This window comes from Simochromis diagramma, unplaced genomic scaffold, assembly GCF_900408965.1.
Source record: "Simochromis diagramma unplaced genomic scaffold, fSimDia1.1 OVJJ01000616.1, whole genome shotgun sequence".
Taxonomy (NCBI): domain Eukaryota; kingdom Metazoa; phylum Chordata; class Actinopteri; order Cichliformes; family Cichlidae; genus Simochromis; species Simochromis diagramma.
In genome coordinates this window covers 3,060-30,281 of record NW_024387178.1, presented here as the reverse complement: position 1 = coordinate 30,281, position 27,222 = coordinate 3,060, and the positions used below count along the sequence as shown (strand labels likewise).

At 45.3% G+C, this 27,222-nt stretch overlaps 1 protein-coding gene across 1 annotated transcript; it reads right to left on the bottom strand.

The window, feature by feature from the left end:
- Nucleotides 1–563: 563 nt before the first annotated feature.
- Nucleotides 564–16,800, bottom strand: LOC120745006 (E3 ubiquitin-protein ligase TRIM21-like). Its single transcript, XM_040049600.1, has 2 exons — nucleotides 16,587–16,800; nucleotides 564–2,492 (listed from the first exon to the last, which is right to left on the bottom strand). Exon 2 carries the CDS (start codon nucleotides 2,481–2,483, stop codon nucleotides 837–839), a length of 1,647 nt encoding a protein of 548 aa, XP_039905534.1. The 5' UTR covers nucleotides 2,484–2,492; nucleotides 16,587–16,800; the 3' UTR covers nucleotides 564–836.
- Nucleotides 16,801–27,222: the final 10,422 nt, after the last annotated feature.

The following is a 27,222-nucleotide window of genomic DNA, read 5'->3' as shown; positions in this document are numbered from 1 at the left end:
TAGACACTGGTAGAGACCTCAAATCATTGTTACTGAGGAATTCTGCCTTAAACAGTAAAGTGTTCTTTAACAGTGTGTGTGTGTGTGTGTGTCTGCAGCTGCTCTTTGTGTTGTTGCTGCATCGTTGCCTCAGGGGGAAAGTTGTGTGTGTGTTATGCAGACTAGCAGAGACTGCAGCTGTCAGCAGCCACACACACTTTCTATTCTTCAAATCAAATCACAGTGAAACATGTTCACTGACAGCTCAGCTTCAGCATCGTCTTCATGCTGTGACTGCAGCCGTTCAACTCTGTTTGTCTTTAACCCAAATCATCACAACATGCAAATATAATCATCAGAATGATGTGACTGGAAGGATGCAACAGTCTGTGCTCCACCTTTCTCCTCCACACCTGCAGGTGGAGAACATGGATGCATGAATCTCTACAGAGTTCTTTGAATATTATCCGTCTCATCAGTTTTCAGGGAACAAAACTCCTCACAGAGCCAAAATAAGCAGTTTGTATCCAACATAACTCAGCTGGACTCTGATGCTCCGTATAACAGCCACACATGAGTCTGGATTCACTCAAAGCATTGAACAAACTTTATTGTAAATGAAGCTTTTGGACATTTGTTCTCTGATATTTGCTCTTCAGCTCGAGTCTCCATCAGTGGGAACATTTCCTGATTCAACTTTTCTTCTGTTCAAATCAAACTCCATGAGAATCAAAGTGTGAATCAGAGTCCTGATGATCAGATTCTATAGAAACATGGAGACTGTAGAGGATTTACACTCAATATGTTCATTTGTTCCCTTCAAGAAAAATCAATCATTCATCAAATTAAATCAGTCGTTAATCAGTTTGATTGACAGGACAGATGATCAGAGGTGCAGAGTTTTTACCTCCATCATTCAGACTGGGACTGAAGAATGGGTGGAGTTTGTGAGTGAAGGAGCAGCCAGTAAAGGAGTAGATCAGAGCTGCAACACCTACATCATAAAAGGAGACCAGACCCTCCTCATAATCCACAAACACCCCCACCTTCTCAGGACCAGGATGAAGACAGAGGGGGACTGAAGGACCAGCAAGAGCTTTGTACTCATTTCCATTTCTCAGCCCTACAGTCCAGAAACCATTCTGAGGTCTCACTGTGGTTTTTCCCTTCCTGTTGATCGACTCTCTGGCCACTCCTAAAATCCATTTAGTCTTTCCTTTAACCTGAACCTCAAAGTAAAATCTGCCTGAAGAGAAACTCTGCTCTCCTAAAACATTAGGACAGCAAGAAAATCTCTCTGGGTTGTCTGGAAGATTCTTCTCCACATCAGTATCATACACTTGTTTTCCATCATCAGACAGGATGAGGTTAGGATTTGCTGTATCAGGATCCAGAGTCACATCCACCTCATGCTGCTGCACCCTCTGCAGCTCAGCCTCAAACAGCTTCTTCTTCATGAGTTTCCTGACTGTCTCCTCCAGCTGAGCCACAGCTCTCCCCACAGTCCCCTCATATGATGGTGGATGAACTCTGACCTCTGTCCAGTCCTTGCTGGGTGGAGCAGCTTTCAGGGAGGAGAAACTTTGCAGGAGGTGGAGGTGGTCTTCAGAGCGTGAGAGCTGCTCCACCTCAGAGCTTCTCTCCATCAGCTCAGAGATTTCCTGTTCCAGATCTTTGATGAGACCTTCAGCCTGTTTCTCTGTAGCTTCCTGTTTGTCTTCGATCTCCTTCATGAGCTCCTTCAGGCGTCTCTCAACAGACTCCATCAGAGCCGTGAAGACCTGAACACCTTCTGCTTTCTGTCTGTCTGCAGCATCTTTACTCATCTTCACCGACTCTGTGATCTCCTGAATCTTCAGTCGTCTCTTCTGGATCATCTGCTGAATCTCAGCCTCTGTCTTCTCCAGCTCTGCCTTCTTTCCTTCATATTCTTCTCTCAGAGGAACAAACTCGTGGTTCTTGTGGTCTAAAACAGGGCAGAGCATGCAGACACATGTCTGGTCGGTCTTACAGAACAGCTCCAGGAGTTTATCGTGCTTCGTGCACATCCTGCCTTCCAGGTTCTCCACAGCATCAACCAGCTGATGTCTTTTCAGATGTTTCAGTGTCAGATGAGGCTCCAGGTGAGTCTGACAGTAGGAGGTCTGACACACCAGGCAGGACTTCAGGGCCTTCAGTCTGGTTCCAGTGCAGACGTCACAGGGAACTTCTCCTGGTTTGGCAGCTTGTTGCTCTGAGCTGCTGCTGCTGGCTTTCTGCTGAGCTTCACGTCTGAACTGAGCAACCATCTCAGAGATGAAGGTGTTGACCCTCAGCTGAGGTCGAGTGTAGAAAGTCTCTTTACACATGGGACACTGACAGATGACATTCATGTCCCAGTGCTGACTGATGCATGATTTGCAGAAGTTGTGTCCACATGGTGTAGAGACTGGATCAGTGAACACATCCAGACAGATGGAGCACAGAAACTGATCTTCAGATCGCAGATTGCTGGCAGCAGACATGTCTGCACTCTGAGGGAGAAAGAAGAGAAACATTTGATTCAAAATTCACTTTAAATTTCATTTTTAAAAAGAGAGAAACAAGCGTCAGTAGTCTGAGTAGCTTGGAGAGAAAAGCATCTGGACTTCTTTGAGTTTCTTGAAGCCGTTTCATCAGAGAAGCTTCTTCAGTTCTCAGAGTAACTGGTGGAGACCCAGCAACACACTCAGACACAAACTGGTTCATCCAAACACAAACCTAACATCGTAGTGTCTGCTGTACAGTGCAGCCTCCAGATGAACAGGATCAACGTTTGGGGATGAAGATAAATACAGTTGTTACAAAGATGTGAAATTGTTTCTCTGACTGTTTTACAGAAGGTCCAAGATTCATCCAGATCATTTGTATACTTAAATAAATCAGTTTGTTGGATATTTTCCATCAATTACTGTGAAGTAAACTTCGACCTTGTTGGTGACTGAATACTTCTTATTGTACGTCCAGATCAATGACCCATTAATATTAAACAGTGACTGTTCCAGTAGAGCTGACAGTGAGGAGGACGATGAATCATAAACCTCAGAAATGTGTTATTAACTCTTCATCCAGTATTTTAATGGCATTGATGAGAACATGTTTATTCAGAGGTGTCTGTATATTTGGTCCATTTGTGCGTCAGTAAAAACTGTCCTGTTTTCTCTCACAGATACTGGAACATCACAGCTCCTCACAAACTCAGGATGTGGAAGAAGAGCTTCTGGACATCTGGACTCACAACTCCAACAGTTTTATCGCCGATCTCCGACTCATCCCAGAGATCTCCAGAACACCGGAGGCTGCCCACTCTCCCCGGCCGGGCGGAAGTGCACGCAGACGGCGCCGAGATCGTAAACAAAGGCGAGGTAGGCGCGGAGGGCTACGGGCTAAGCTAAAGCTAACACCACACCGGCTGCCTTTACCCAGTATTTTTCTCGCCAATGTCCGTTCTCTGGCAAACAAAATGGATGAGATACGGCTCTCCATCACTAACAACAGACGGATTATGGACTCAAATGTCATGTTTTTCACCGAAACATGGCTGAACAACAGCTGCCCGGACAATGCTATCGAGTTAGCAGGACGCCACACACACCGAGCCGACAGGCTAGCAGATGACTCCGGCAAGACCAGAGGTGGAGGTTTGTGCATTTATATTAACAATGCTTGGTGCATGAACTCCACTACTACTGAGAGTCACTGCTCACCTAATGCGGAGTTTTTAATGGTCAAATGCAGACCTTATTATCTCCCCAGAGAACTCACTTCTATCATACTCACTGCCGTGTATATACCCCCCGACGCTAATGCTAGGTTGGCCATGAAAGAACTTTCTGCAGCCATTAACAAACACCAGAATCAACACCCCGAGGCTGCTTTTATTGTTGCTGGCGACTTCAACCACACCAACTTAAAGACAGTCCTCCCCAGATTCCACCAACATGTCTCCTGCCACACCAGAGGAGACAAGACTTTAGACCATGTGTATTCCAACCTGGCTGGAGCCTACAAAGCCACACCCCTCCCCCACATTGGACAATCGGACCATCTCTCCCTGTTCCTCACACCTCGGTATTCACCACTCATCCAACGTGTGAAACCTGCTGTGAGGACAATTAAAGTGTGGCCAGAGGGGACAGACGCAGTGCTCCAGGACAGATTTAAAAACACAGACTGGAATATGTTCACCCACACAGACCTGGACCAGTACGCCTCATCTGTACTAGATTACATCTCCAAAACCACAGACAGTGTCACCACCCAGAAACGGATCACCATGTACCCCAACCAGAAGCCTTGGATGAACCGGGATGTTCGTCTCCTCCTGAAGGCCCGCAACACCGCCTTTAGGTCAGGAGATGCACACGCCTACAGTACAGCCAGGGCTAATCTAAAGAAGGGCATCAAAAAAGCCAAACACCATTACAAAAAGAAGGTAGAAGAACACTTCTCCAACTCCAACCCCCGACGCATGTGGCAAGGACTCCAGACCATCACAGACTACAGGACCACCAAACCCTCCCCCGCATCCTCTGATGTCTCCTTCCTCAACGAGCTCAACAACTTTTATGCTCGTTTTGAGCGAGGGAACCCCACAACCACAACCAAAGCAGACATGACGCCAGACCACCAACCTCTGACTCTCTCCCCCACCGATGTAGGAGCGGTGCTGAGCAGGATCAATGTCCACAAGGCTGCAGGCCCTGATGGCATCCCCGGGCGTGTTCTCAGAGCGTGTTCTGGGGAGCTTGCAGGAGTGCTCACAGACATATTCAATCTGTCCTTGGCCCACGCTGTGGTACCGGCCTGCTTCAAATCCACCTCCATCGTCCCGATACCCAAAAACTCCAACCCATCTTGCCTCAATGATTACCGCCCAGTAGCACTCACCCCCATCATCACTAAGTGCTTAGAGCGACTGGTCCTAGCACACTTCAAATCCTGTCTCCCCCCCACCCTGGACCCCCACCAATTCGCATACCGCCAGAACAGGAGCACAGAGGATGCAGTCTCCATCGCAATGCACTCTGTCCTCTCACACCTGGACAACAACAACACCTACGCCAGAATGCTGTTTATAGACTTCAGTTCAGCATTCAATACAATCCACCCCTCACAACTCATCAGGAAACTGACAGACCTGGGCATCAGTTCCCTCATCTGCAAATGGTTACTGGACTTCCTGACCAACCGCCCCCAACACGTCCGGCTGGATAACCACTGCTCATCTACCATCACAATGAACACCGGTGTACCACAAGGCTGTGTGATGAGCCCTTTCCTCTACTCCCTCTTCACCCACGACTGCAGACCTGCTGATGGTTCCAACACCATCATTAAGTTTGCAGATGACACCACGGTGATTGGCCTCATCAGTGACAACGATGAGGCCGCCTACAGGGAGGAGGTGGATCGTCTGGCTGAGTGGTGCGACAGAAACAACCTGCTGCTTAACACCGAGAAGACCAAGGAGCTCATCGTGGACTACAGGAGGAATGCTGACCCACATCCACCCATCCACATTAAGGGGACGGCTGTGGAGTGTGTGAGCAGCTTCAAGTTCCTGGGAGTCCACATCTCCGAGGATCTCACCTGGACGACCAACTGCTCCAAGCTGGTCAAGAAGGCTCACCAGCGCCTCTTCTTCTTGAGGACTCTGAGGAAGAACCACCTGTCCTCAGACATCCTGGTGAACTTCTATCGCTGCACCATCGAGAGCATCCTGACCAACTGTATAACAGTCTGGTACGGGAACTGCTCTGCCTCGGACCGGAAGGCGTTGCAGAGGGTCGTGAAAACTGCCCAGCGCATCGCCGGAGCACCACTTCCTGCCATAAAAGACATCTACAGGAAGCGGTGTCTGAAAAGGGCTGGGAAAATCATCAAAGACCCCAGTCACCCATCACATGGACTCTTCACCCTCCTGCCCTCTGGGAGGCGCTACAGGAGCCTCCGGACTAAGACCACCAGGTACCGGAACAGCTTCTTCCCCACAGCTGTCAGACTCCTGAACTCTGCCTCCTGACATCTGACCCACGTTAAACTCATGGACTGAACATACACACACCCACAATGGACAACTGTACCCTCAAACACACAATAATAACATGGACTGAACCACCACTCACAACCACTAGCACTTTATATAGCCTCTGTAGAAACTATCTACACCCTCACTTATCTTAACTGCACTACTGTATAGCTCTGTGTAAATAATCATTCTGTACATTCGATAATCTTTAATCCTACAACTGTTTACAACTTGCATAGTTCCCATTTCTGTATAGCTGTATATCTCAGATTCTGTAAAGTTATTTATTTCATATTCTGTATAGTTTTTCATATTTATATCCTGTTCATATCCTGTACATAGCTTGTACTCACTACAGCCTGTACATACTTATAGTTATAGAATATTCACAACATACTTCATACCGTGTACATTATAACATACCATAATAGACCCATTTCTGTAATATACTCACATATCTATATTATTGCTAATATATATTGTAATATATCTATATCACTAAAGCACTTCTGGATGGATGCAAACTGCATTTCGTTGCCCTGTACCTGTGCATGTGCAATGACAATAAAGTTGAATTCTATTCTATTCTATTCTATTCTAAGATGAACTTTTCCAGTCACTCGCTGGGATACATCATTCATGTTATTCTGGATCCTCAGAAAACATTGATTTATTTTTGTGTTTCACATATTTGTTTGTCCAAATCAAAGATTGATGTTAGTAGAGAAGAAGCCACCATGATAAAGCCTGTGTGTGAAAATGAGATAAGTGGATTTGATCAAAATCACATTTAAGGAGGAATTCTGTCCTCCAGTTTGTTTAAATAAGCTTTCCCAGATAGCAAGGAAACATTGAAACAATGTTGAGTCAATATCAGGCGATGTCATTGAATCAACGTTGAAGTGTGACGTTGACCTAACGTCACTCTTGCACCCTGTTTTAACGTTGAAACAACATCAGGTTTTGATGTTGAATCAATGTTGAAACCTGACATTGATTCCAATGTTATATTTTCTAATACTGTTGACATTGAAACAATGTCAGATTCTGATATTGAAACACTGTTGAGCTATGGTGTTGATTTTCCACCTCTTTCGCACAGTTGCTTTTTATTAAAACAACAGTTAATAAAAACAGTTTTAATCAACAGTTTTCATGACTGGAAATCTACCTTTCTTTATAGGTATTTTAACCAATACTAAACTACTGCATGTTTCCATCAATACTTAAACCACCTAAACACATAATTGTACTTATTCCTCAAATTGGACACCCTTTATAAACAAAAAACAAATGTCTCACAATGTATCATGTCAATATTAATATCCTAAAATAAGAAAGCATTGCATGTGATGTAACAGAGAAAAAAAATAAACAAAAAAAGGTCAATAGGCATGTAAAGTGAAGGACTTTGCTCAGCTAAGAGAATTGGTCCTGCTGGAGGAATTCAAAACGTGTCTTCCAGAAAATGTTGTTGTATATATCAATGAGCGAAAGGTGGATTCGTTGTCTAAAGCTGCTGTTCTCGCAGATGAGTTTGTGTTGACCCATCGCGTTACGTTTTCAGCTGTGCGCCATGAATGGGCCCCGTTGTCTAAACCTGAGAGGAGTTTGAGGGTTTCTCCTAAGCGTCAAACGCGCCCTGATCAGGTCCCCATGACTGTTCGAGAATGCTTTTATTGCCATGATACTGGCCATCTCATTGCCAATTGTCCGTCGCTCCGTCGCAAAGGGCAAACTCACACATGGAAAAAGCCAAAAAGCATTGGTTTGGTTCAGTCGGTTCCTACTCCTAATCCCGTCAGTGATGAACCAGGAAATGACAGTCTTGACAGCAGTTACCGACCTTTCATTTCACAAGGGTTCGCCTCACTGACTGGAATAGAGGAGGATCGCGTGCCGATTGTAATTTTGCGCGACACTGGGGCTGCCCAGTCTCTCATTTTGGAAAGCGCGTTGCCTTTTTCAAGTAACTCGTTTTGTGGTGCTGATGCTCTCGTGTGGGGAGTGAAAATGAGTGTGTTACGAGCTCTGCTGCACAGAGTCTTCCTACAGTCGCCTCTCGTTTCGGGCCCGGTAACAGTCGGGGTGCGCGCTCGCTTGCCCGTGCAGGGGGTTACTATGATTCTGGGGAATGATTTAGCCAATGGGAAAGTTTTCCCGATCCCTGAAGTAATTGAAAACCCCGTCGATGATTTTGATTTTGTTTCTGAGCCTGCTGCTGACAGTCTGCCCTCTGTGTTTCCTGCCTGTGTTGTCACACGCGCCCACAAGCGTAAATATGGTGATGTTGACTTGTCTGATTCTTTTCTATGTTCTGAAGCTGTTCCTGAGAAAGCTGAACTGCCTGTGGAAAAAGCTGAAAAATGTGTGTCTGATAAAATGCTACCCGCTACACCTGACCTGTCTTTTGAGGTAAACAAAACAGATTTCATTCATGCGCAACAGAATGACCCGACTTTGGCCAAATGTTTACTCGCCGCGAATTCAAGCGATCAGAATCCCCGCGTCTACAGCATTGAAAATGATGTGTTAATGCGCAAATGGCATCCTCCCTCATCTAGTGATCTTGGCTGGAATGTATTTCAACAAGTGGTTGTACCGCAAAAATTCCGACCCCAAGTGCTCAGCCTCGCACATGACAGTTTCTCTGGACATTTAGGAATTAGGAAAACTTACCGTCGTATTCTGCGTCACTTTTTCTGGCCAGGTTTGAAGTCTGATGTGACCAAGTATTGCCGATTTTGCCACGTTTGCCAGGTCAGTGGAAAACCCAACCAGGTTATTCCTCCCCTCCATTGCATCCAATCCCGGCTTTAGGGGAACCATTTGAGCACATAATCATCGATTGTGTAGGTCCGCTTCCAAAAACAAAGTCAGGACATCAGTACCTCTTGACTTTAATGTGTGCCACCACACGCTTCCCCGAGGCTATTCCATTACGCACTATCAAAGTCAAAGCCATTGTCAGAGCACTAGTAAACTTTTTCTCCACTTTCGGTTTGCCGAAATCAGTTCAAACGGACCAAGGGTCTAACTTCATGTCCAAGATATTCGCTCAGGTCTTAAAATCGCTATCCATCAAGCATCAAAAGTCCAGTGCATACCACCCCGAATCACAGGGTGCGCTTGAGCGTTTCCACCAGACTTTAAAAGCCATGATGAGGAAGTTCTGCCTCGAGTCAGGAAGAGAGTGGGACGAAGGTCTGCCACTTCTTCTTCTAGCGGTAAGGGAGAGTGTGCAGGAGTCCACAGGATTCAGTCCCGCAGAGCTGGTGTTTGGACACACAGTGCGTGGTCCCCTGCGGCTGCTTAAAGAGAAATATCTGTCCGACACAGCTACCCCCGAGCAGAACGTATTAGACTACGTAAGTTGTTTTAGGGAGCGTCTGCATAAAGCATGCGAAATTGCACGCGGGGCTCTTTCCGCGTCTCAGAAAAAAATTGAAAAGGAAATTTGATAAAAAGTCCGTGCAGAGAAAATTTGAAGTGGGTGACAAAGTGTTGACTCTCCTATCCGTTCCTGGATCCTCCCTCCAGGCAAAGTTCTGTGGGCCCTATACTGTCCAAGAGAAACTGAGTGACACAGATTATGTTATAGGTACCCCAGACCGTAGGAGAAAGCGTCGTGTGTGTCATGTTAATCTGATGAAGCCTTATTTTGTTCGTGATGCAGGTGTCAACTCCTCCTCATCCCCTGCTGCACTGTCTGCCGTGCCGGTAGTTGTGCCAGCATCCCCGTCTCAGTATAGCCCAGAAAGTGATGGCTTAGCTTTCGTTTGTGCTGAGGGTCCCGACTCAGAAACTCTGAAATATTGGATAATTTGAAATCCCACCTAAAACATTTAGATGAGGCTGCCCAGACCGATGTGTGTTCTCTGATCAATAATTACCCATCTCTGTTCGCTGACACTCCGTCTCGCACTACTGTCCTCGAACATGACATAGATGTAGGTGACCACCCTCCGATCAAACAACACGTTTTTCGTGTGAACCCTACCAAACGTGCACTTTTTCAGCAAGAAGTTTCCTACCTGCTGGAAAATGGTCTTGCTGTCCCTAGTTCGAGTGCCTGGAGTTCCCCATGCCTTCTTGTGCCGAAGGAAGACAAAACTCCACGTTTTTGTAGTGATTTTCGCAAGGTGAACAGTGTGACCAAACCCGACTCCTACCCTCTTCCCCGCATGGAAGATTGTGTGGATAGGGTTGGCTCCGCAAAGTTTGTCACCAAACTGGATTTATTAAAGGGTTATTGGCAAGTTCCCCTCACTCTGGTTTACCCTGGTTTACTCCTAAACTCAAAAAGCTGTGGCTGGAAAAGAGAAAGGCGTTCAGAAGCGGAGACAGGGACTGCTACAGAGAGGCCAAGTACAGGTTCACTAAAGAAGTGGACATTGCTAAACATCAGCACTCTGAGAAGATGCAGCAGCAGATCTCAGAGAATGACTCGGCCTCTGTGTGGAAAGGTTTTAGGAATATCACAAACTACAAGCCTAAAACCCCCCACTCCACTGACGACTTGCTCTTGGCCAACACCCTTAACGACTTTTACTGCCGTTTTGACGAGCCATCAGGCAGCCTTCACACCTCCAACGGCCCCAACAATAGAGGCACTTTGGACACTAATTCCCCCACCTCTCCCCCCTCCATAGAGCCATCACCACCTTCAAACTGTTCACCTACAACACCCCCCTCCTCACCCCACACAAAAGAGGATTTCACACCACCTCCTCCCACCACAACTCTTCATATTCATGAAGCAGATGTGAGGAAGCAGTTTAAGAGTCTGAATGCTCGAAAAGCTCGCGGCCCAGACGGTGTGTCTCCTGCCACCCTCAGACACTGTGCAAACGAGCTGGCCCCAGTGTTTTCTGGCATTTTCAACTCCTCACTGCAGGCATGTCATGTGCCTGCCAGCTTCAAGTCCTCTACCATAATCCCTGTCCCCAAGAAACCTAGGATCACTGGACTAAATGACTACAGACCCGTGGCTCTGACATCTGTGGTCATGAAGTCATTTGAGCGCCTGGTTCTCTCCCATCTCAAGACCCTCACGGCCCCCCTCCTGGACCCCCTGCAGTTTGCATACAGAGCCAACAGGTCTGTAGATGACGCCATCAACATGGCCCTACACTTCATCCTGCAGCATCTGGACTCCCCAGGAACCTACGCCAGGATCCTGTTTGTGGACTTCAGCTCTGCCTTCAACACCATCCTTCCAGACCATCTCCGAGGCAAGCTTTCCCAGATGAATGTGCCTGATCCCATCTGCCGGTGGATAACTGACTTCCTGACGGACAGGAAGCAGCATGTGAGGCTGGGAAAGAATGTCTCGGACTCTCGGACCATCAGCACCGGCTCCCCTCAGGGCTGTGTTCTTTCTCCTCTGCTCTTCTCCCTGTACACCAACTGCTGCACCTCCACCCACCAGTCTGTCAAGCTAATCAAGTTTGCAGATGACACCACCGTTATTGGACTCATCTCAGACGGGGATGAGTCTGCCTACTGGAGGGAGGTTGAACGTCTGGTGTCCTGGTGCAGCCACAACAACCTGGTGCTGAATGCCCAGAAGACAGTGGAGATTATTGTGGACTTCAGGAAGCACACAGCTCCACTCCCCCCCATCATCCTGACTGACACCCCCATCACCTCTGTGGACTCATTCCGCTTCCTGGGTACCACCATCACCCAGGACCTGAAGTGGGAGCCCACCATCACCTCCGTCATCAAGAAAGCCCAGCAGAGGATGTACTTCCTGAGGCAGCTGAAGAAATTCAACCTGCCAACACGGACGATGATGCAATTCTACACTGCAATCATCGAGTCCATCCTCACCTCCTCCATCACCGTGTGGTACGCTGGAGCCACTATCAGGGACAAACAGAGACTGCAGCGTGTTGTGCGCTCTGCTGAGAAGGTGATTGGCTGTAGACTCCCATCTCTGCAGGACCTGTACACCTCCAGGACACTGCGGCGTGCAGCTCGGATCTCAGCTGACCCTTCTCACCCTGGACACAGTCTGTTTGACCTGCTCCCCTCAGGCAGGAGGCTCCGGTTCATTCGCACCAGAACCTCTCGCCATAAGAACAGTTTCTTCCCCTCTGCTGTTGAACACATGAACAATAAACGTACGACTGTTCCCACCACTAACACATGACCCTACGCTGTGTTCACTGCATGATTCCATGTTTTGGCACTGATCACCACCTGCACTCATGTATATATCATGTATATATCTTTCTACGTAGCACTTTTAATTCTTATTCTCATGTATATATCTCATGTATATCTCATGCACATATCTTTCTACGTAGCACTTTTAATTCTTATTCTTACTTTTATTTTTTCATGTCTATTTAAGCGCAATTTATGACAGTATGTTTGCACTGAAGCACCGCAGCAATTTCCTAATGTTGTAAACCTGCTCAACATTTGGCAATAAAACCCTTTCTGATTCTGATTCTGATTCTGATTCTCCGCGTGCATCTGAAATTTCTGTTTTTGTCACTCCTGATCACTTCCTCCAATACACCGTCATGCCTTTTGGCCTTCGAAATGCCCCTGCCACATTCCAACGCCTTATGCACATTGTCTTAGGTGGTGTCACAAACTGTGAAGTGTACTTAGACGACATTGTAGCCTATTCAGAGACTTGGTCACATCACCTTGGAACACTCACGGAGATTTTTGAAAGATTAAAAGAAGCATCCCTTACCCTAAATCTTGCCAAATGTGACTTTGGTAAGGCCACTGTGACTTATCTAGGGAAGCAGGTGGGTCAGGGACAGGTGCGCCCCCTGCTGGCTAAAATCCAGGCTATCCTAGATTTCCCTGTACCTCGCACTAGACGTGAGCTTCGCCGGTTCCTTGGTATGGCCGGCTATTATCGTGGCTTCTGTAAGAATTTTGCAGATGTAGTTGCACCTCTCACCAGTCTCACAAGTGTATCAAAACCATTCGTATGGTCCCCCACCTGCCAGAATGCTTTTGAGTCTGCCAAAGCTCTCCTCTGCAGCACACCAGTACTGGCCGCTCCTGTTTTCACACATCCGTTTAAACTTGAGGTGGATGCCAGCGCCAACGGTGCAGGTGCGGTGCTGTTGCAGGAGGATAGGCGGGGTGTTGATCACCCAATTGGTTACTTTTCGAAAAAATTCAACTCCCACCAACAGAAATACAGTACCATTGAAAAAGAAGCTCTCTCTCTATTGCTTGCTCTACAGCATAGGTGTCAAACTCTGGCCCGTGGGCCAAATTTGGCCCGCAGCCTAATTACATTTGGCCCGCGAAGCCATACCGAATTATTATTAGAGCTGGCCTACTGGTATTATACAGCTAATATATATATTGTTTAGTATTAAGCTTTGCTTGTTCCATATTCAGTTTTCCAGCAAAACTTATTTGAGTCCATAAGAAAAGATTCATTCTTATATCTGGAGGAAGATTTTTTTTTCAATAAATATTAATGTTAGCCCGCGACTTTGTTCCAGTTTTGAATTTTGGCCCACTGTGTATTTGAGTTTGACACCCCTGCTCTACAGCATTTCGAGGTCTATGTCGGTTCTAGTTCAGCACCTGTCATTGTTTACACAGACCACAACCCCCTCGTGTTTTTGACCCGAATGCAAAATTCTAACCAAAGGCTCATGAGATGGTCCCTCTTAGTACAGGATTTCAATCTAGAGATCCATCACAAAAAAGGGACAGAGAATGTACTGGCAGATGTGCTGTCACGTCGTTTTCGGAACCCCTAAGCGCCAAACATCTTTAGGGGAGATGTTTGGTCTTGGGAAGGGGGGTGTTATGGCCCTGTCCATAATCTGTTTTGGTGGCTGTTGTTGTCTGTGCCTTTAAGTCTTTGCAGGTCCCGGAGTGGATGAGCTGACGGCTGCTGATTGGTCCCCTGGCCATGTGATCTTCTTCAAATCCCTCACCAGCAGTTGTCCCGGGGCAGCCACTCACAGCAGCAGCAGACCTGACTCTGGCCTCCAAAACCTGAGACATTTGTGCCTGTGACTTTTTGCGGCCTTTTCTGAGTTTTGTATATAGTGTGTATATTAGCTTTCATTATAAATAGCACATTGTAAATAGCACTGCAACAGAAGGGGTGAGCTGCCGTATTGTTTTTCCTTGCACTGTTTTCTCCTGTTTATTTCAGTTAGGGAGTTAGGTGTAGCGCTTGTCTTTTGTTTGATGTTTGATTTCACATAGGGTTTTAGATAGCACCTCCTCCTGACTTAGCTTGTTTTGTTTGTTATTTTGTCCAGAGATGAAACAAATCTCTGGACATTTCCAGGACAATGGAGGAGCCACAGTGTCTGCTGGCCGGGGGTGGGCTAATGACTTGAATCTGTTTTTTAACAGATTTGACAATGGCCCACTGGTCACCTCTCCCACCCCCCAGGTTCCATTAACCCCCCTCCAGTTGCCGCCCCCCCCCCTCCGGGTGCAATGCCATTGTCACCTGAGCTCTCCTCTCACCACAACCCTGCTTCACCCCTATCCACACATCTATCCACAACAAAGCGAGCCCCACCCCCCACTCCAGCCCAGCCTCACATCTACTTCACAGCTGATCAGGTGAGAAATCAGCTCAAGAGGAGGAAGGCAGCAGGTCCGGATGGAATCTGCTCCAGACTGCTCAGGGACTGTGCAGACCAGCTCTGTCAGGTGGCCCTGTACATCTTCAACCTGAGCCTGAGCCTGGAGAGGGTTCCTGTGGAAGACTTCCTGTGTGGTTCCGGTGCCAAAAATCGCACACCCCAGGGAGCCCAACGACTTCAGGCCTGTTGCCTTGACTTCTCATCTGATGAAGACCATGGAAAGGCTCATCCTGCACCACCTTCGGCCACTGGTGGGCTCAGTGTTGGACCCCCTGCAGTTCACCTACCCTTCTGGAATTGGGGTGGATGACGCTGTCATCTACCTGGTATACCGATCCCTCTCTCACTTAGAGCAGGCGGGGAGCACTGTGAGGATCATGTTTTTTGACTTCTCCAGTGCTTTCAACACCATCCAACCCGCACTACTGAGAGGGAAGCTGGAGGGAGCCGGAGTAGGCAAAAACAGCTGCCTGCATGGACCATCGACTACCTTACCAACAGACCACAGTATGTGAGGCTCCATGACTGTGTGTCTGAGGTGGTAATCTGCAGCACGGGGGCACCACAGGGCAAGGTTCTCTCACCTTTCCTGTTCAGCCTTTACACTTCAGACTTCTGTTATAATTCGGACAATTGCCATCTACAGAAGTTCTCAGATGATACAGCCATCATTGGATGCATATCAGACGGGAATGATCAGGAATACAGGGGGGTCATCAGTGACTTTGTTGGCTGGTGTGAGACCAACGTACTCCAAATCAACGCCGGCAAGACAAAGGAGACGATCATAGACTTCAGGAGGAAGTCCCCCCTACAACACCGGTGAACATCCAAGGGAAAGACATTGAGATAGTGGACTCTTATAAGTACCTGGGTGTTCACCTCAACAATAAACTGGACTGGACTACAAATACAGACGTCCTGTATAAGAAGGGCCAGAGTCGACTCCACCTGCTGAGGAGACTGAGGTCCTTCGGAGTCTGTAGGACTCTGTTAAGGACATTCTATGACACTATGGTAGCATCTGCCCTTTTCTATGCAGTGGCCTGCTGGGGGAGTGGATGCACGGACAGGGACAGGAGCAGGATTGACAAACTGGTGCGGAGGTCTAGCTCCGTGCTGGGATGTCCCCTGGAGTCTGTGGAGGTGGTTGGTGAGGGGAGGATGTTAGTAAAGCTGACATCCATCATGAACAACCCACATCACCCACTGCATGAGTCTGTGAGTGGGCTGAGCAGCTCCTTTAGTCAGAGACTGAAACACCCTCGCTGCAGGAAGGAGCGCTTTCCCAGATCATTCATCCCAACAGCAGTTAGACTTTATAACTCCTCAATCACGATGTCATGACTCACTGGACACTGTGAACATCCACAGTCACCACTTCATGCATAATGGACCTTCATGTGTACGGACATGTGCAGGTATACATGTCTGTATATGTATACATATGTATATTTAGTGTGTACATGTGTGTGTGTACGTGTCTATAAATAGGAATAGTAGTGGTACAATAGCTATATCAAGCTATATAGTTTATGTCTTCCATATTTCCAATTATATCCATAATCACATACTGTGTATGCTACCATTGTATATAGTGTATTATCTTACTTTTTTTCATTGATTGTACTTAATTGTATTTTTGTATTTCCTTCTGATATCTGTACCTGAGCTGAGGTGACGCAAAAATTTACCCGTTGTGGGATCAATAAAGTCTTATCTTATCTTATCTTAAACAAGAAGTGTGGAGTCAGTCTGAAGTCCAGAGCACAGCCTGAGTCCACAGTCCTGAGCAGAGCCACAGTGAGACTGAAGCAGCAGCTCGATGCTCCTACAGTGGATCTATGGTTACATGAGCAGATTTCTATGGATCCAGTGTGACTGTGATGAGTCCTGATGAAGTGAACAGAGTGAAGATTTGTGTAGAAGCAGGAAGTGTGATCAGCTGCACTCACCACTGTTGCTGAGAGAAACCTGATGGACTCCAGTGAATCTTCTTTTAGAGACAAACAGGACTCGACTGCAGCTCTGCTGCTGCTCTCTCACACTTTCACTTCTGCAAAATGACGTTGAGCTTCTTGTTTTTCAGGTGTTGCTCCGCCTCTTCCTGCCTCTCCCTTTACAGGAATCAGCCGGTCTGTACTCAGTGACTGTGTGCAGCGGGTGGGAGGAGTGAGGAGTGGTGTGTGGGTAAAGTTCAAACAGTAATGACAGCCCATTTTAATTTTGGAGAAGCTCACTTGCGATTGTTCAACATGTTGTGTAGTGCTTTCGATTCCGATCTTGCAGCCTGCTTAAAAAAGAGAAAATTGCCAAACAAAAAATCTCAGTGCACTGTTAAAAATCAAAAAATATGAAGGCCTAGTTTTAGGACTTGTCTAAGCATACTCTTAGAATAATAGATCAAAACTGGCAGGTTCAAAGTGGTACGAAAACAAAATGCATCTGTAACACCTGCTTAGTATAGTAGGATTAAACTTATAGACTAGATTCGAGAGGAGTAAAATAAATTTGAGAGAATTGAGTGTTGAACAGCCGGCAGATTTATTACAATGTTACAGTGGTGCAATAACCCAATGTAAACAGCATAGAAAATTAACAGAAAATCAACAGAGAAGAGCGCTCTTTTGAAAATAACAACAAAATAAAATAAAATAAGTAGTCTCTTTAGACCTGACTCCTGATGAGCAGGATATTGGGAGTTCAACTGTTTCCCAGAGAAACAATCCGTATCAAGTAAGCAGTTTTTGCTCTTGCTTATCTGAAATCCTGCGATTCGAAGTAATTCAGACTGTAGCTCTACTCCTGCATCCAGAACAGCTGGCCACACTGCTTTTGGATTCGCCAAGAGTTTTCACAGGGTCTGGCTCGCCATCCATATCCAGAACCACTTCAGATCCAGGATCACAAAAGACCAGTCTGCACATACAGTACAGAGCAATAAACAAAATAGTTCTTAACAGTTTTTCTAAATAAAATGAGATCTCAAAAAGTTTTCAAAATCAAGTACACTGTTGTTTTAACATTGTTCTGTCTCTATGAATTCCATTTGTATTGCTTTACAGCATTACAATCGCTTGTATTTATATACCCCTTTTTAAGGCATATGTAATCACATCATGAAATGTTTGTAACGTAACTAGTTTTAAATAACTTATTTACATGTATTAACCTATAACTGAAATGACAAAGTGCAGGAAAGGCACTGGACAACATTTATGGCTAAAAGAAAAGTGCATCCTACATTAGTTTTGCGCATTTGTGAAGATGCCCAATCAAATAGACAATAAAATAAAATACGACATTCCATTTCACACACAATTCAAGTACTCCGACTGGTTTTAGCTTTTTTTAGACAATACAGAATTCGCACTGTTGCAGTGTTTACCACATGTAAAATTAGCATAAGTTTTCCTGCTAACTTATCATCTCTAGTAACTCACCGGAATTCCCAAGAAACAAACACACGCTCTGCCTGGTTTTGGTCGAGAGTGAAACACATAAAGGCCTCTGAAAAGTACATAACTTTAAGTTAGAGACTGTTGAAAATACTTTATAACACTTATTTTATACCAAAAGACTCACTGTGTAGCTTAATTGCTCTCGGTGTCTTGCTCCGTTTTGCCTAGCTTAATGCAGCAACGTGCTTTTGTTGCATTCACTGAACTACGGAAAATCAAAGTGTGTTCAAGGGGTGTCGGAAATAATAGTACCAGGTAAAAACAAGAAAATACTAGTAACTATGTCTATAGGGGTTACACCCTCCCCCTTTGAATAAACATGAGTCCCTTCATGTACTTAAAATGTATCTAAACATCATAGATTTGAGTGTTTTCATAGCTACTAAACGACTCAAGAGCTTGGTTAAAGTTATCCAGAAATCGTTGTGCAAAGGATATAAGGGGTTGACCCAACTGGGGGTAATGAAACCGTCCTGGGGGTCGCTTTAATCTCTCAGATTTTCTCACTTGAGGTGTTTCAGGAGTTATTTCAGGTGTTTGTTCAGCATGTTGGTCAGTGATATTTTCACTATGCTCTGTGTTTTCTATCTCAACATCTGGTTCTCCTGGAACTTGGACATTATGATTCTCTCCCATGATGTTGGAGTGAGATTCCTCATTCCGCAGTTCAGGTTCAGTTTGATTTCCCTGTCCATGGTCATTCTCGTCCGAGATTGTCTCTATTGGTTGAAGCAAAGAGTTGTCACTTTTGAGCGTACATGGATCATTTTGAATTTCGGCGCTTGGTGTCTCATTTTGCACATTGGAATGGTTTTGAGTTTGGTCACAAATCCTGATAAACGTCTCGGTTTGGATTGAGGGATGACCTGAAATGCATTCATACTCCTCCTCAGACTCTGACATTTCTGTATCTTTAGGTTCAGAAGGGCTCTGACGAGTCTTAGGTCGACGTGGAGTTTTGGGCTTTGTCTCAACCTCATCCTCAATGTCTGAGAGATCACCACATGCAAGTAAAAGGTCTCGATGAAGAGTCCTGCTCTGACCACCACCCTTCTCTGGTTGGACCACATACACAGGAACATTTTCCAGTTTCTTAACAACACGGTACACCATGTGTTCCCATTTATCGCCAAGTTTGTGTTTACTGCGCAAGCGAACGTTCTTGACTAAGACTCTGTCCCCAGCTTGAAGTGTGGACTCTCTGACTTTTTTATCAAACCTGTTCTTGTTTCGCTCAGCAACTCTCTTGGAGTTTTCGAGTGCAATCTGGTAACTTTCCTCAAGCCTAGCTTTCAGATTGCGCACATACTGGGAATGGGATGTTGGTGAGTCCCCTGTAACTGGCAACCCAAAGGCAAGGTCGACTGGTAACTTGGGTTTTCGACCAAACATTAGCTCGTAAGGGCTAAACCCGGTAACCTCACTCTTTGAACAGTTGTAGGCGTGGGTAAGAGGCTTGACAAAATCACGCCAATGAATCTTTTGCTCATCCTTCAGAGTGCCCAGCATACCAAGCAGGGTGCGATTGAATCGCTCAACGGGGTTACCTCTCGGGTGGTAAGGACTGGTCCTTACTTTTTTAATGCCTGTCGTTGAGCACAATTCCCTAATCACATGTGACTCAAAATCCCTCCCCTGGTCACTATGGAGGCGTTCGGGGAACCCATAGTGAACTAAAAAGTTTTCCCAAAGGTTTTTGGCCACAGTGGTTGCCTTTTGGTCTCGGGTGGGCAAGGCCACTGCATATTTCGTGAAATGATCTGTGATGACCAACACGTCTTTGGTACTCTTACTGTCGGGTTCAATAGAAAGAAAGTCCATACACACCAATTCCATTGGGCGTGTGGTTTTGATGTTAACCAGTGGTGCTGCTTTTTCAGGCAAGGACTTCCTTCTAACACAACGACCACAGTTCTTTATTTTAGTCTCAATATCAGCACCCATCTTAGGCCAATAAAATCTTGCCCTCACTAGATCATGAGTCCTCTCCCACCCCATATGACCCATATCATCATGGAGCAGCTTGAGAACAGTAGACCTAAGAGAGACAGGGAGTACAAGCTGGTAAGTTGTAACTGAGTCACACTGTTGTTTCCTATACAGAAGGCCATTTCTCATTTCAAAACGTTTCCATTCTCTGAGCATCAGTTTTATGTCAAATGTTTCAGACCTGTTTTCACGTGGAACATCAGCACCAGATTCTAGTAACTGAATGACGTGGTTTATGCTTGGGTCAGATCTTTGGTGTTCTTTAAGCTCATGCTCAGAAAACAAGGGAGCAGCTACTTGACCAGATGGCTCAGCATCACTGTATGCATCAGGAATGGCATCAGCACTCATAGCCAAGGACTCAACCAGAATGACACAAGGTGAGTTCTCACTGTTCTCATTGAGAAGATGCTTATTACATATAGCTGCTACAGTGTCAGGGCATACACTGTTAGAGCTTGGAAGGGATCCGAGAAGACGTGAGGTGAGTTGTTGAATCCTGTTTTCCTCTTCCAATGTCACACTATCTGCAGCCAGAGTTTGATGAGGCCTCCGTGATAGGCCGTCGGCATCCTGGTTAGCCTTCCCAGCTCTGTATTTGATTTGGAAGTTGAAGGTAGACAACGCTGCTAACCAGCGATAACTCGCTGCGTCAAGTTTTGCCGTGGTCAGAATATATGTAAGCGGATTGTTATCCGTTACAACGATGAACTCGTTACCGTAAAGGTAATCATGGAATTTTTCGACAATGGACCATTTCAGAGCTAGAAATTCTAGCTTATGAGCTGGATATCTGGTCTCGCTTGGTGTCAATCCCCTACTAGCATAGGCAATGACGCGCATTTTACCATCCTGCTCCTGATAAAGAGCGGCACCCAGGCCCGTGGTACTAGTGTCAGTGTGCAGAACATATTGGAGCTTTGGATCTGCAAACCCCAATACAGGGGATGATGTTAACTTCTCCTTAATGCATTCAAAGGCTGACTGACAAACAGGCGTCCATCTGTCTGCAAAGGGTTCTCGAGGATTGAGATATTTGGAAGTGCCTGATTGCTTCTGGCCTTTTCTGAGAGGTGGATAGCCACATGTGAGATCGTTTAAGGGCCGGACTATCTTTGAATAGTCCTTAACAAATCGGCGATAATAGCCTGTGAACCCTAAGAATGACTTCAGCTGTTTCAAGTTTTGTGGCACTGGCCAGGTCTTGATAGTAGCAACCTTTTCAGGATCTGTTTGCACACCATTTTTGGAGACAATATGGCCCAAATATTTAACTGATGTCTGGAAAAAGTGACATTTTTTCGGGGACAACTTTAAGCCATATTCACGAAGACGGTCCAAAACATGCTTTAGCCTCTGTTCATGTTGCTCGAGGGAGTCTGAGAAAACAATCAAATCGTCTAGGAAGACGAGTACCTCCTTGAGATTAATGTCTCCCATACACCTCTCCATTAACCTCTGAAAGGTGCTGGGAGCATTTGTGATGCCTTGCGGCATTCGATTGAACTCATAAAACCCCAGTGGGCATACGAAGGCTGTTTTGGCTTTATCCTCCTCCTCCATCTCTATCTGGTAATAGCCTGACTTCAAGTCCATGACAGAGAACCAGTTTGAACCAGATAGGGCAGAGAAGGTCTCTTCGAGGTTTGGCAACGCGTAAGCATCTTTTACCGTTTGCACATTAAGCTTGCGGTAATCCACACAGAGGCGTACCTCACCATTCTTTTTCTTGACTACAACGATGGGGAATGAGAAGGGAGATTCTGACTGTCTTATTACCCCAGCATCGAGAAGCATTTTAAGGTGTTTCCTGACTGCTTCGTAGTCATTTGGATGAATGGGCCGCGATCTCTGTTTTATAGGCGTTTCGTCTTTAAGCTTGATCTTATGCTTAACTTTAGTGGCATGGCCAAAGTCGAGATCGTGGCATGCAAAAACGTCACGGTAGGCACTAAGACTCTGCGTGACCCGACTTTTCCATTCCTCGGGCAGAGGTGAATCGCCAAAATCAAAGGTCAACTGGTCACTGGGTAATGAACATGAGTCTGCAGACAGGCTGCAACAGCCTGCAGAGTTTGCACTCGACGTGGTTTGAGTTTCAAGGACTTGGTCTGCAATGTGTAGTTCAGCAAGAACGCAGTTGCCAGGAAGGATGATGTCATGATCGGTTTCGTTTCTGATCCAAATAGGATGCTTGTAAGGACTTTGACGTGGCACTGTGATAAGGCAGCAATCGACAAAGATTCCTCCCGGAAGGGCTGAGGAAGTTGGCTGCTCTACAACTGCCCATCTGTCAGTGGGTGGTGAATTTAGGTGGGCGTAACTCTCTAGGCAAACCCTTTCATGAGCTGGTATTACGTAAGGTGTGTTGCCCCTCAGTGTCATTAGTCCAAGCTTTCCTGTGCTTTTTGTTTCATGTCTATGTTCAAGGATTTTTAAAATCTGACTATAGCCATAGACAGCTGATGAAATGGGAGTATCCCTACAGTGTTCCTCATATAAAACATCAAGGGCATTTGTACCAATTAAAACTGGTAAGTCTGTGCTGGAACGTAAATCAGGGACAATGAGAGCTAATGTAGAAATTTGGGGCTCAGACTCAACAAACTCTTTTGGAAAGCCAATTGGAACTTCTACATACCCTAGATAAGGTACAACTTGTCCATTTGCACCCTCAACATCTAAGTCACTGATTGGCTGGATGGGAAGATCAGACAAATGTCTCTGGTAAAATGAGTGTGAAATAGTCGTTACTTGCGACCCATAGTCTAACAAAGAATTGCAACTCACTCCAGCTATGTTGACATTAGCTGTGCACTTCTTGCCAATTAAGCCCTTTGGAAAGCTGGAATGACGCATACTTGTTTGTGCACAACACTTTTTTGTTGGGCGGTTTTGAGTGGGACTTTTGTCGCTTCTAGTTCCAGTTTGTCCCTCAACTGAAACAGGAACTAGTTTAAATCAGAGTCACATTGGTCTTCCCAAGCTTTTTGTTTTACCCTTAGCTCTTTCCGCTTGGCTTCAACAGTACTGGGATTCGGCTCATTGTCACAAGAGGGAGCTATATGGCCATCCTCGCCACAGTTAAAGCAGAACCATGGGCGAGGCTTTTTGTTTTTGCCAAAGCCTTCATTTTTCAACGGAGAGTTCTGTGTTTGTGACTCCTTTAGCTGCTGTTTCTTTACAGCTTTTGGGAACTTTGCCTGAGGTTTCTTTGCAACCATGGTTTCCATTGAAGCTTTTAAGGAACTTAACTGTTCTTGCAGCTGAGCAATTTGCTTTTGCAGTTTCTTGGCAGATGCTTGAGCGGAGCTGTCAGCAGCAGCAGCAGCTTGAAACTCAGTGTTTGGGTAAACATTTAAAGGATTGGACTGCACCTTTACTTTTGAAATTCCCAAGTGCTGCCTCATGCGAGTTGACTTGGCTGCCTGCTTATCTTCCTCTGTTCGCAAGAGTAAAAGCAGCTCAGAAAAGGAGGGTGGACTGGATTTCTTTTGCTCTAGATGGAGGCTAGCGATTAGGTTATCATCCCAGCATCCCCTACAGAACTGCTTCAAAAGCTGCCGATCGAAATCACTAACTGGGACTCCTCCCCCTTTTACAACTTTGTCAAGGGTAGTCTGCAGCCTGTGCACATAGGCTGAAGGTTTTTCGCCAGCATTTTGGTTTGTACTCAAGAATTTTGCGAACAGCTCATCAACGTCATCTACAGTTCCATATGCAGAATCAAGCAAGCTCAAAAAGTCTTTGAGGCTGGACAAGGGACCCAATTGTTTAACAATGTTTGCAGCTGGCGGTAAGAGGCTATCAATGATCTTCCGTACTACTTGTCTTTCAGGAACAGAAGAATCTGCAAGATAAAACTCAACATGACTTCGCCAAGTGTCATAGTCAACCTCCGTATTAGGGCATGGAGTTTTTCCAGAAAAGGACCTGAATTTTGCAGAGCTTGGATAGGATTGGGACATGTCAGTACTTTTGACAATGTGCTCCACAATGACCCTCTGGACTTCAGGTGTGGTCAAGTGTTCAGGGTTCAAAATAGGAGCTGGTCTGTCAGTAAGGGAAGGATTGATGGTGTCAGTGGTCAGAGTGGGTGGGATAGTTTCACTGCTTGGTCGTCTCAAAACAGAACCAGGTATTAAAGGGACTGGGTCATCTACTGAAATGACCTTAGAGGGGGCTGTACCCTCCCTTTCCCCAGCAGAGGCCTGAAGTTTGTTAAGTTCACTGAGTAGCATTTTCTCATAATCTACCCCACTCACCTTAGCAATACCCTTTAAATTAGAAAGGTAAGACTCTGTAGTACTAGCCATTAGCTTAGCACTGTAAATTGGGGATAAGAGTTGGATGCTGTGAACTACATTTGGGTCAGATGTTGTTCTGTGACAGGGTAGTTCACCCTGAATCGATTCAATGGCTGTGCCATACTCAAACTCAACTATAACTGTATCTTTAAAGTCAGGGTCAGAACTAGCAATTTTCACTGTTCGTGCAATAGAACCATAGTGTTGCAAAAACTTAACAACTTCTTCATCAGTCTCTGTACCAGAAAACCCACTGATTAGTACAGCATTTGGTACCTTGATACGTTCACGTTCAATGACATCCATGTTACTTCAGTGGAAAAATGAGCAAAAATTGTCATAAAACTGCCAACTGTGTGCCAATGATTGGATTAAAGGCATTAAATAGCCAAACTCCTCCTGGCTGGCTCGCCACTTTTATGTAACACCTGCTTAGTATAGTAGGATTAAACTTATAGACTAGATTCGAGAGGAGTAAAATAAATTTGAGAGAATTGAGTGTTGAACAGCCGGCAGATTTATTACAATGTTACAGTGGTGCAATAACCCAATGTAAACAGCATAGAAAATTAACAGAAAATCAACAGAGAAGAGCGCTCTTTTGAAAATAACAACAAAATAAAATAAAATAAGTAGTCTCTTTAGACCTGACTCCTGATGAGCAGGATATTGGGAGTTCAACTGTTTCCCAGAGAAACAATCCGTATCAAGTAAGCAGCTTTTGCTCTTGCTTATCTGAAATCCTGCGATTCGAAGTAATTCAGACTGTAGCTCTACTCCTGCATCCAGAACAGCTGGCCACACTGCTTTTGGATTCGCCAAGAGTTTTCACAGGTCTGGCTCGCCATCCATATCCAGAACCACTTCAGATCCAGGATCACAAAAAACCAGTCTGCACATACAGTACAGAGCAATAAACAAAATAGTTCTTAACAGTTTTTCTAAATAAAATGAGATCTCAAAAAGTTTTCAAAATCAAGTACACTGTTGTTTTAACATTGTTCTGTCTCTATGAATTCCATTTGTATTGCTTTACAGCATTACAATCGATTATATTTATATACCCCTTTTTAAGGCATATGTAATCACATCATGAAATGTTTGTAACGTAACTAGTTTTAAATAACTTATTTACATGTATTAACCTATAACTGAAATGACAAAGTGCAGGAAAGGCACTGGACAACATTTATGGCTAAAAGAAAAGTGCATCCTACATTAGTTTTGCGCATTTGTGAAGATGCCCAATCAAATAGACAATAAAATAAAATACGACATTCCATTTCACACACAATTCAAGTACTCCGACTGGTTTTAGCTTTTTTTAGACAATACAGAATTCGCACTGTTGCAGTGTTTACCACATGTAAAATTAGCATAAGTTTTCCTGCTAACTTATCATCTCTAGTAACTCACCGGAATTCCCAAGAAACAAACACACGCTCTGCCTGGTTTTGGTCGAGAGTGAAACACATAAAGGCCTCTGAAAAGTACATAACTTTAAGTTAGAGACTGTTGAAAATACTTTATAACACTTATTTTATACCAAAAGACTCACTGTGTAGCTTGTTAATTGCTCTCGGTGTCTTGCTCCGTTTTGCCTAGCTTAATGCAGCAACGTGCTTTTGTTGCATTCACTGAACTACGGAAAATCAAAGTGTGTTCAAGGGGTGTCGGAAATAATAGTACCAGGTAAAAACAAGAAAATACTAGTAACTATGTCTATAGGGGTTACACATCAGTAAATCTCCAAAACTTTCATCCACCAGTCACACCTCACACAACAGCAATATTCTATTACATAATGAGTTTTTGTTTTCCCCATGTACCCAGATGTGCATCATGATAAGACCTCCCCCACACATCAGAAACAAGAAACTCAATAATCTATTAGTCTCCACTCATCTGACCCCCTGCAGCATTCTGTTCACCCCTGCTATGATTCAATCATCCTTCCCCAAAAATAAGACTAGTTCACTAGTCTATGTATCACTTCTCAACCTACTAAGTGAACCGGACAAGATGATGGTAACAGCAATGCATGCTTTTTTTTTTTTTTTTTTTTTTTTTTCGCCTGTCCCATTTGGTTCTTTAGCCATCAGAATTGTTGTCTGAAGACCAACAAGGATACCCAATGGCTTTACTTTGCCAAATGGATCATCGTGGCATTGCCGTATTGGTCCATTTGGTCAATCTTTGTTTTTATTATTTATTATATTTTATTTTCAGATGTTACAGACGGGACAGACATGAGTGAGGGATAGGAAAGGGAGAAAGAAAGAGGAAGGAAAGGAAAAACAGAAGGGGAGAGGGACAGTGAGAAAGGGGGGGGAGAAAAAAAAAATCTCCTGGATCACCTGTTGAGAGAAGAATAGAAAACAAGCAAAAGAAAGACAAAAAAAAAAACAAAGCAACATACTAAACACAACACCATCGCATTAATCTAGCTAAGTGTAAACAGCAGTAAATACTAAATATTCAATGTTGTTGTGCAGCACGCAGGACAGATGTGCTTCGAAGTAGCAGCCAAGGAAGGTGTAATTTGGGTCTACGAGCAGTGAACACCCGTGTGTCCTGCATACATACCGCCACTGTTCCAGTAAGAGCTGAGGAGAGTCCCAGATGAGGGTTCACCCAGCAGTCGCGGAGCAGAAGCCAGGGGGAGTTGCAGTGACGCGCCCATGAGCTCCGCTGGCCGCCAGCTGTGCCTGAGTGACCGAGCCCCAGGCCGAGAGGCCGGGGGCACCCCACCCCCGAAGGGGCCCGAGCGAGGCCCAGGCTCCAGGCCCCAATAAGCGGCCGCCAAGGAGTGAGCCGGTGTGTACCTGGACACC